Below are 10,054 nucleotides of genomic sequence, written 5' to 3' on the forward strand. Positions count from 1 at the left end.
CGTGACCCGCCCACAAACCTAGCTCCACCCCATGGCGCATGCGCGGTCTTGCCCCAGATCTGCCGAGGCTCCGCCCTCGGCCCGTAGCGTCCGTGGGCGTGAACTTGCAGAGGCTTCTACCCCGCACCACCTATGCCGGGGCTCGCCTCAAGGCGATTCCACCCGGTCCCCGCCTGCGAACGCAAGATTAGTCTGTGGAGTGTCCTTGTCGGGGTAGAGTTTCACTGGCCGCTTCCGTTTCCGCTGCTGATATCTAGAGGTTGTGGATCTCTGCTTGAGCTCTGTGGTGGGCTTCTTCAGGACAAAGCGTACTGATGGCAGACAAAACCAAAACCAATTCTTCCTAAATTTTGCTTGGTGAACCAGTGAATGTATTGGGATTATTTACAGAGCTAAGGATGACTGAAGTAATTGCAACATTGAAAAACCTACCCTATGGGGTTAAATGACTTGCCTGCACGTGGAGGCAGTTCCATCTGCCTCCCACAACAATTGCTAACTGCTTTAGTAACTTTGGGAAGGGGCTTTGTGGATATTCTTTGTTTGGTTTGGTTTTGGTTTTTCGAGACAGGGTTTCTCTGTGTAACAGAACCCTGGCTGTCTTGGAACTCGCTTTCTAGACCAGACTGGCCTCGAACTCACAGAGATCCTTCACCTCTGCCTCTCAAGTGCTGGGATTAAAAGCGTGTGCCACCATGCCTGTCGTGGATAGTCTTAAATTAAAAGTTAGGTGAACTTTCTGATTCTCGTCCATCCTCCTCTGCCTCCAGGAGAGAACGTGTCCATCTACAGGAAAGGGAACACTGTATATTCGCTTCTTTCTATGGCCCATATTTCTGCACCTCTTGGATAATGTTCCCTGAACCTTGGAAGGGGTTACATAGAACTCTAATTACTTCCTTTCACTTATGATAGGGCATTGATCCGCGATGCCATAGAAATGGGTATTCATTTACAGCTGTTTGGCTGGTTTTGAGTCTCATTAACTACCACTGACTGCAAAAAGAAGAGCATCAGTAACCTGTGGGTAAGAAAGACAAGTGTTTTACGGGCATGTCTGTTCATTTAACAAAACAATAGCACTCTCCCCACCAGAGCCTATGACCTCCAGCCACAAGTTTTTGCCAGTTTTATAATTCCAAACATGGGTTCCTTCCTGGGGAGCCTTAAATCCAATCAGTGTTGTCTACATTCACACCAGTTTGCCATTATTGCACCAGCAGACACCCCTTGCCTGGCATGATCGTGTAATGAAATCCATAGCCAAGCAGGACTATTGGCAATAATTCTCCCTCTGCAGTGTGGGCTCCTCCTCAGTTTTGGCCTAATTTCTCCATGTCCTGCGATATATGTGTTTTCACCTAATTTAGCCATGCAACCAACATTAGTGGAAATTGCCTTTCTGGTTTCTCGGATTTAAAGGGTTTTGTTGGCTAGCAACTTGTAGGGACATATGACTGTGTGGGATTTTCTTTCAGCAACCCTACAGCTTCTGGGTTTCTAACCATGCAATGTCCTTTCTTTACTGTTGCTGTGCTGTCCTTCCAGATGCATCTCCAAGACACCTGATGGCTAGCACTATGACATATATATATATTAAAACCCTCTCACAGAAGATGGGTGGAATCACTGAGCTGCCATTCCAAGCAAGTGCCAGTTGAGTTTGAGATTAAGCAGCAGAAGGGATTCTATAACAAAGCCATTAGCAATGTACAGTACAACACAAAACAGCTGGGCTGTTGAGTGCTCCGCCCTAAATGGGACATCTGTAACACTCCCGCCCCCAGCAAGGCTCAGGGAACATCTCAGAAGAGGGGCCAGAAAGAACTTAAGAGCAGAGGGACGGTGGGGGAGGGCACTGTGACAAGCTGTCTTTTGGGCATGGCATGGCATGGCCTTTGGCCTCATGAATTCACAGCAACCGAGTTTACCTGTACAAGTCTACACAATAAGACCAAGCCAGTAACATTCCAGCATGGATGGGGGAAGGCTTCCTGTGGCTCCACCCTGTCTCGGGAGTTATTGGCAACTGATGGCTACTGGGGAAAGAGGTGTCATGGTCTTAAACACATCCAGAGTAGGTGGGACTTCGGATGAGGATGATGATGGTGGTGGCGGCACGAAGGTGGGAAGAGGAATTCTTGGGGGAGTACAGAAGGAGTGGTAGGAGTGGGTAGATTCCAGGTATATTATATACTTCTATAAATTTTAAAATAAAGCTGAATATGGTGATATACACCTTTAATCCCAGCACTGGGGGAGCTGGGATTTTATTTTTAATTAATTAATTTATTTATTTTGGTTTTTCAAGACAGGATTTCTCTGTAGCTTTGGAGCCTGCCCTAGAACTAGCTCTTGTAGACCAGGCTGGTATCGAACTCACAGAGATCCGCCTGCCTCTGCCTCCTGAGTGCTGGGATTAAAGGTGTGTGCCATGGCCACCAGGCAGAGGCAGGCAGATCTAAATAGTAAGTTCCAGGACAGCCAGAATTATGTAGTTAGCTCCTGTCTCAAAAAAAAAAAAAAGTATAGAGTGTCATACAGGTAAGTCTTCAAAGTCGCAGGATGCTGCTGTGAGTCTAGTGCATCCGTAGCCTCACTTGTGTGTGTTTCCTTTTCTGGCCCTCACCTTCGAAGGCAGTCACAGATACACCTTGATCCCTTACACAGAAATCACTGCACAGGTCACAGAAGAAATCTCAAGTTTAATTCATATAAAACTTAAAGTGACGTCACCATAAAGGCGCATACCTCTGGGTAACAATATAATAGTTGTTAGCTCCTGTTCTTCATGAACAGTGAAACGCGTTCCCTTCCTCCTAAATCATCCATCCAGTCATAAATGTACCCGAACACCCAAGTCATCAGACACATATTGTTATATTCAGAACAGGTGCCATGTTTCCACATGGACCTTTGTGCGCCTTTGTTGGCAACAGCTGTGCTTCTTGGTCAGAGACTGTTGCCAAGTGCACTAGAAATGCTTATTCTGAGGGGATTAAGTGGGAAGTTTCAGATCCCTGTCCTCTGCTCTGATCTCTGCATCCTCAAACTCTAAAGCCAATGTTGGCACTCCCTGCACCGGACGCCTCTAACCCGGGTCTGCAGAAAGGCTGGAGAGAGGCTTCCCAGACATGGTCTGCAAGGGAGTCTCCCAGGGAGACTGGCCAGTTTGCTTCTGCTTAGAGGCTGCTGACCTGAGGCTAAATCCACAATGGGACCTGGCCAGCTCTTTCCCTTGAGGTTGGGTCTCAAAATCAGTGGCTGTCACTCCTCCATACTGCTGCAGGCTCCCACAAAAGGAGTCGCTGAATCCCATCCAGAGGGAATTCCACCTTGTCATCCTCTTTTCTCCCCCAATATTCCCCTCTGCTCATAAGTTCTTATTCCCAAGAGCAGGGCCCAGAGCGGGGATACTCCAGGTGTGAATATGTGCATGACCGAGCCATCAGACATTCTTTGGTCCCCTTGACAAACACCTAATGTTTAGGGACAGTCTTGTTTGTGGCCCTTCCAATCCTCACCAGTCAGACAACAAGGTAAACCATTTTCTTCCCATTGATGTTTCTGGTCTTCAGCCCCAGGAATCGGCGATTGTTTTTCTCTGGCTGCCCATACATCATGTCAACCAAGAATTCAGATTGGTCTTTGTCCCTAGATCGGGAGGTGAGAAAGTCAAACCCAGATCTTAGATTATCACACAGGTAGGTTATTGCCTCCGCCTCATCTGATGGCTCCTCATACACAGGCTGCTTCATCTCATCGTAGGCAGACAGAATCAACGCCTGAAACAAGTTGATGAAGATACAGATCATCACCAGCATAAAAGATGATAGAAACAGGACCCCCAAAACCTTGTTGCTGGAAAATTCTGTGTCCTGAAAGGCTGACACGCAGTAGGAGAAGATGGTTTGGGTGGCGTGAATGATGTTGCTGTAATTCCATTCATGCTGACCGAACACCAGGTACCCAAAAGCTACGTACATGAAGGAATACATAGATACCACCAAGGCCACGTGGAAGATGCCAGGAAGGGCCGCCTGAATGGCCTTCTGAGCCAGGCGCACATCATAGAAGAATCTGGAATACCTGAGTGTCTTCAGTATGGTCAGAAATAACAAGAAAGCCAAGATGATCCTCATGGAATGATCAAGCCGAGAAACGGCATGGAAGGGGATGAAGGCTCCAGGGTGAGTCAGGTAAAGCTGGACCATGCTGGTGGCCAGGAGGTGCTTCTGGAAGAACAGTAATATCAGCAGAGTAAACATGCACTTCAGAGACAAGTTGAGCAGGTTGTACACACTTCTTAAGTAGGAAGCTCTTTCTTGCATAATGACATAGCCCTCGTCCACAACATAGGCACAGAAGAAAATGAGGACGGCTACATACAGGTAGATTTCTGCCGAAGTTTCTCTGTTGAAATCAGATAGCGAGAAGGAGTACACAGAGAGGCTGGAGTTGACAACCCCTAAAGGAGAGACTTCGAATACAACTGAAATGCTACACATCAGACTGGCATCTGGATTCAGGGTGGTCAGTTCCACAATCACAGCCCAGGTCATCTCATCAAGCCAATTCTTTCCCTCAAGTTCCTTGAGCCTCAGTGTGGAATTGGAGATCTGCTCTTCTGGAAAGAAATAGAAGGCATACCCTCCAGATCCATAGGTGTTTAACACTCCATAGGAATGATACACCCATTTCTTCCCAGGGGGCTTGTAAGTAAATCCGTCACTGCTTTTGCCTGTAGACCGTTTGCCAGCCTTATTCCAAACACTGGAATAGTGTTTTGTGTCTTCTGGGTCAATGCCGTGCTGCGGGTGACAATGGATTTCTCCTGCGATGCTTCTCTGCGCAAACTTCTTGGCCAACAGACAAGTTTTGTTGCTAGGTTTGGCCCTCACTTGCCTCATAAGTGGAAGGCCAAGGATTTTGGAGGAGCCGTCTGGAAGGAACGTTGGGTTCAGGTTGTTGTGTAACAAAGGCAGGAGCACACTGTTGAGCCATGTGTAGATGTCACCCAGCTTCATCACGGTGGCGAGACCCATGGAGAACTGATGGCCAATGAACTGGTTATAGAAGAAGCTGTCTTTATGGCGCAGTGTGACAATGAGGAGTAGGAGAAGGGTCAGGAATATGAAGTGGGTCACGAGGTAGCTCAGGAACAAGAGGGACCTCCTCCTGGTCCTCTTCTTTCTCCTGAGTATTTGGATTTTGTCTTCACTGATGGGCTGGTATATGCTCGAGCTTCGGAGGTAGTCCATGTCCTCATGGAGCTGCTTCATCTCCTCTGGCGACATCTTCGCCTCCTGCAGCCTGATTTCTGTGTAATGGTACTTGCTGGACCATGAGAGGTTTTTACAGTACTTGGGGTTTTTTGTCCTGGTGCTTGACCACAGTAGAATCTTACATGGTTGTACAAGGAACACAGACTGACAGAAGGAGCAGAAAGATGCGAAGAGCCACTCTACTGACTTGTCATAGCCGTACGTCAGGCCATAAAATACAATAAGGAATGATGATATGCCAGAAGTGGCAAACACAAAAAACCAGGCTATATAAGTACACCACCTGGGCAGGATAATCTGGGTCTTATTTTTAACAGGCTCAGCAGTATTTAGCTGGGTAAAGGAGTCCCTTGAAGACGTGTCTTCACTGTCTACCTTACTGTTACTGAAGTTCCTATTGGACTTCTGGGTGTCTGGGTCCTTGCTGTCTGCTTTCTTACTCTTCTGGGAGGTCTTAAAGGCCCTCTTTGAAGGCTTTTCCCTGGGAGCAGACGTGGACCTGGCAGCTGTTTTGGAGAGAGGCTTCACTTCATGCTCATGCCATTTGTCCAGTCGCTCTTTCCAGAACACACCTTCCTCTGACATCAGGGGGTGCTTCTGAGGTCCCACCTTGTCTAGACTCACTCGAGGTTTCTTCTGGGAATAGGTGAAGAAAAAGGTTATCAATATTTGCACGGGGATTGTGATCAACACACTTTCGATTCCTATCATCATTGACCTGATGATGCGCCCTTCTATGGATTCATTTTGCTCATTTATGTTCAGATTGAAAAACATGATATTACAAACGAGAGAGCTTAGCAACATGGCCAAGCAGCAGGACAGCCGCTGGAGCCTGTTGAATGGTTTGGGGACAACGTCGGTGAAGACGGAGAACCACATGTGGTTTTTCCCGAGCTGATGGCTCAGGTCAATGAGGAAGAAGTCCGTTCTTCTCAGAGGTTCATTCGGGTTGGTGGCAGAAAACGTGGCATCCAAAGTGGTGTCCACAGAGAGCCACCTCCGGCACATAAACAGCCAAATGTGTCTGCTGAAGAGATTTTCTACTTTGATTCGACTCAGGTACCAGCTAGGCGCTTTGCCTTCATTGTCGTGCCACACTCGGATGGAATGGATGTCCCCCAAGTCACGCTTTGTTGTTAGGAGGAAAGTGTTGATGCTTCCTCGGTAGAGAGTTCTAAAATAGGGATGGGTTAAACAGTGCACATCACTGGTACTCTCTGTTCCCATAAGCTGGATAAAGACATTGGCTCTGGTTCCAGACCCCAAGCGACTCCCAGTAAAGACGGTAACCAGGTAGCATATGCTATCAAAAGGATCATTGTCAGGCAGTATTACCACATGGTCCCGAAGATACTGATCCATTACATCCCTGTGCAAGGCCCAGAAAGCCAGAATAACATACAGGATTATAATGAAGAGCACAGCCAGGAAGGTTACGGGGTTTTGGCTAAGTTTTCTAATGATGGTTAGCTGCAGATCCACGGGGTTGGGGATCACAATCACCTTACCAGTCACAAAGTGGGTGTGCAGATGATGGTAGATCAGCTTGACCGAGGCCAGCTGTCGCCGGCTCCGCCCCACATTCCTGCAGACGCAGTGTACTCGTTCCCATGTGGTCTTCTCACCCAACACACAGGTGCCTTCTTGCCAATCACCCTGGATCCCATACAAGTCCAAACAGTGAACCACGAAGAGGGCAATTCTCACTAGCTTGTTAGTGGGCCTAAAGACAAAACGAGGTGCCTGCAGCACCACGGATACGTTATACTTGAATGAATGACTGCGTTGAGCTATGATTCGAAGCAAGGATGATGGCAGACAAACCACTCGGGCCTCCTTCACTGGACAGGTGGGGTCAAACAGGCCACTCCACCTGGCAATGGGGGGGATGTCATGAGGTACCAGGAACGTGGCAACCAAATTGGTGGGGGTGACCTTACTGCCTGCATATACCAAGGCCTTGAACAACACTGTCACTTTTGTGACAATTTGAATCAGCACCTCCCCGGTTCTTCTGCTGTCCACCTCAAAGCTAACTCCACCAGCTGTCCTCTTTGAAAGCCCAGCACCCTCAAGGGCTGGTCCCATCATGAGGTTAAAACTCGCGAAGGTCAAGTCTTTTCTAGCCATGAACACTTCCGCTACATCAGGTGTGATCTCTATGACACTACCGTTATCTGTGGTTTCTGTCATTCTGAACCCTACCACATCTGAAGAAATGTTTTCCGGGTAAGTTAACCAAGGAAAGGGGTCATTGGTGAACTCACAAAACATCATTGAAACTGGAGCCTTCGAAGGTAGACCCGGAACCCTGCTTGCAGTCAGTGTTGCAAGGAGGCAGTCCGGGCAGCGTGTCTCATTTCTGAAGACCCTAGCAACATGTGAATTTTCAGCTTTCTCCACATACATGTTAAAGTTGCTGGTCCTCAGTACTGTGGTTTTGCTCCCTGGCACCTTGTTAGCCAGGATTGTGTCTGATAGCGATTCAATTACAAAGAAAGGGTCTTGGAATACGTAGTAGGGACTGATCAGCTTAAGAAGGTTAGATAGACCGGTGAGGATGCCAGTGCCCACAATTTCAGTGTGTCGGGTGTGAAAGTGTTTGTTCCTGCGTTGGTAGGTTTGCAGGGCTTGGTTTGCTTGCCACAGCCGTAATGTGGCTCCCACAGAAAATGCTTGACTGGAGTTAGAGGCTTTCTGTGTTAATTTGGTGATCGCTATCACCACCTGGCAGATCTCGTCCAGGGTACTCATGGTAGGCACAAAAGACTGATTGACAAGGTGCTCCAGGAACTGAGCTCTCTCATCTTGGAGCTCCGGCTCCCTTTTTATGTTATTCAAGACAGAAGCCACCACATATATTAAGTAGCCTGCGGGCAGCCAGTCCTGCTTTTGAAGCAGAGTAGACAGTGGTGACGTCGATCCCGTGGTGAAATTGAGCAGCTGTTGTAAAGCGGTCTTCGGGGAGTTCCTGACAGTCGGCACCAGTACAGTGGCTTGCAAAGTCACCTGAGTAAAAGTCCCTAGTGAGTCATAGACCTGAGCATACAGCCTCAAACTGTAGTGACTCTCCATCACGCCAACAGGAAGAAAGAAGGCAGGTGTTGTGGACTGTGTCCCTAAATACGCGACGGTCCCTAGTGTATTCTCTTCTACTGAACTGATTTCGCCAGTGCTCTCCAACTCAGCTACTATGATCTTATACGTGAGGGGGAGGTTCTTATCCTTAAAATCACTACATTCAACAACAAACTTAGTAACCATCGAAGTCCCTTTCGCTGGATTGATCTTGCACTTGCCAACTTGGGGGCCATGGTTAATGACAAAGGGATGTATCAAATTCAACGTTGCGCCACTCCAAGATATTAGATCCAGAGAAACCCAAAACCCGCGTTCCAAAAATTTCCTAAAGGCAAATGCTTTTATAGATAAAAAAGTCCCATTCCTCCTGGTGACAGCTTGCCCTGTCCAGTCAAACATCACTTCATGACCTGACCGAGACAAGATGGACCAGCTATAGAAATCCTGGCTGGAACAACCTGGGCAATCCAGAGACAGAGAGAATCTGTCCGATACGACTAACGTGGGGCCGCAATTTTCAATGCATGAAATGAGTGCCGTAGGCGGGAGCCCTTTCAGTACCTGTACGGTTTTATCTGCAAACGCAGTTCTGTTTTGTTTCCGTACTACCATTCTGAAGTAATACACGCCGTTGCCCCTAAGAGTTTCTGGTGGGAGGGTTAGTACCGGGCCCACTGCCCAAGGCCAGTTCAATGTATCCTGCTCTGGGTGACAGACATCCTGCTTGGTCACTGGTATGTAATTGTCATCATAGTATATAGGATTTGTGGTACAGTACCAAAAAAATCGGAGCCCCTGTGTGGGGATGTCTGCCTCTGGGTCATAGGACATGTTTCCATTCAGGATCAGTTTATCAGAGAAATTCATAGTCACTTTGGCAGATGCGGGAAGAAGAATCGCCTTCAGGGGACGTTTTATAACCCAAATGTAGATACTATCCGAGTCTGTCAGTGGGGGCAAGGTGGGGTCCCACCTGTTGATGGACAACGTGAAGTTAAACACATACACCCCGTAAGACAGGGCAAATTTGGGGATGTGGATGGAGGAAAACTTCATCACCCGCACCTGCGGCAGGCGCACAGGTCGGTTCCAGTCAGGCGTGTCCTTCACAGAGGCCACCAAAAAGTACAACCAATTCTTGCGAATGATCATGGCTTCAGGGCAATCCCAGAGCATGGTGACGTTGAGGGTGACTTCCTCATTCCTGCTCAGGATGAGGGGAGCGTGCTGGTCTTTCCTGTTGATCTTCACCTGCTGAATGGTACAGATGGTCGTCTGGCAGGACACCTTAGCCATGGAGGCTGCAGGGTCCGAGGAGTTGACTTTCAGGAGGACACGCGCAGGTGCGCCCGAGGGACACCTATGGGGCAGCGTAGGGCCCGCGCGGCGCGGGGCTGTGCGCGAGGACAGGCCACCGGTGCCACCGCCCCGGACGCTGCTCTCCTCGCCTTGCCCCAGCCCCGGGGCACCCCTGAGCACGCCCGGCAGCCCGCGAGGGCTGGGGAATGGCGGCAGGCGGCCCAGGCCCAGGCCCAGTCCCAGTCCCAGGAGCAGCAGCGCGGGGCCCGGCCACATGGCTCCCCCAGGAGCTGCGGGGCCGCGGGGCGCAACGGCCGTGACGCTGGGCTGGGCCGCGAGCGCACCGGGAGGGGACGGGCGCGTAGCCAGCCGCGGGGCACCGTGCC

General features: G+C 49.2%; 1 protein-coding gene across 1 annotated transcript; it reads right to left on the reverse strand.

Moving 5' to 3' along the window:
• Positions 1-3,527: 3,527 nt before the first annotated feature.
• On the reverse strand, positions 3,528-9,944 carry Pkdrej (polycystin family receptor for egg jelly). Its single transcript, XM_057791225.1, has one exon. It carries the CDS (start codon positions 9,942-9,944, stop codon positions 3,528-3,530), a length of 6,417 nt encoding a protein of 2,138 aa, XP_057647208.1.
• Positions 9,945-10,054: the final 110 nt, after the last annotated feature.

The sequence above is a fragment of the Chionomys nivalis genome, chromosome 17 (genome assembly GCF_950005125.1).
Source record: "Chionomys nivalis chromosome 17, mChiNiv1.1, whole genome shotgun sequence".
Lineage (NCBI taxonomy): Eukaryota > Metazoa > Chordata > Mammalia > Rodentia > Cricetidae > Chionomys > Chionomys nivalis.

What these genes read in the sequence shown, in the direction of transcription:
- Pkdrej (XM_057791225.1), bottom strand. Translation starts at nt 9,944, where the DNA reads ATGTGGCCGGGCCCCGCGCTGCTGCTCCTGGGACTGGGACTGGGCCTG.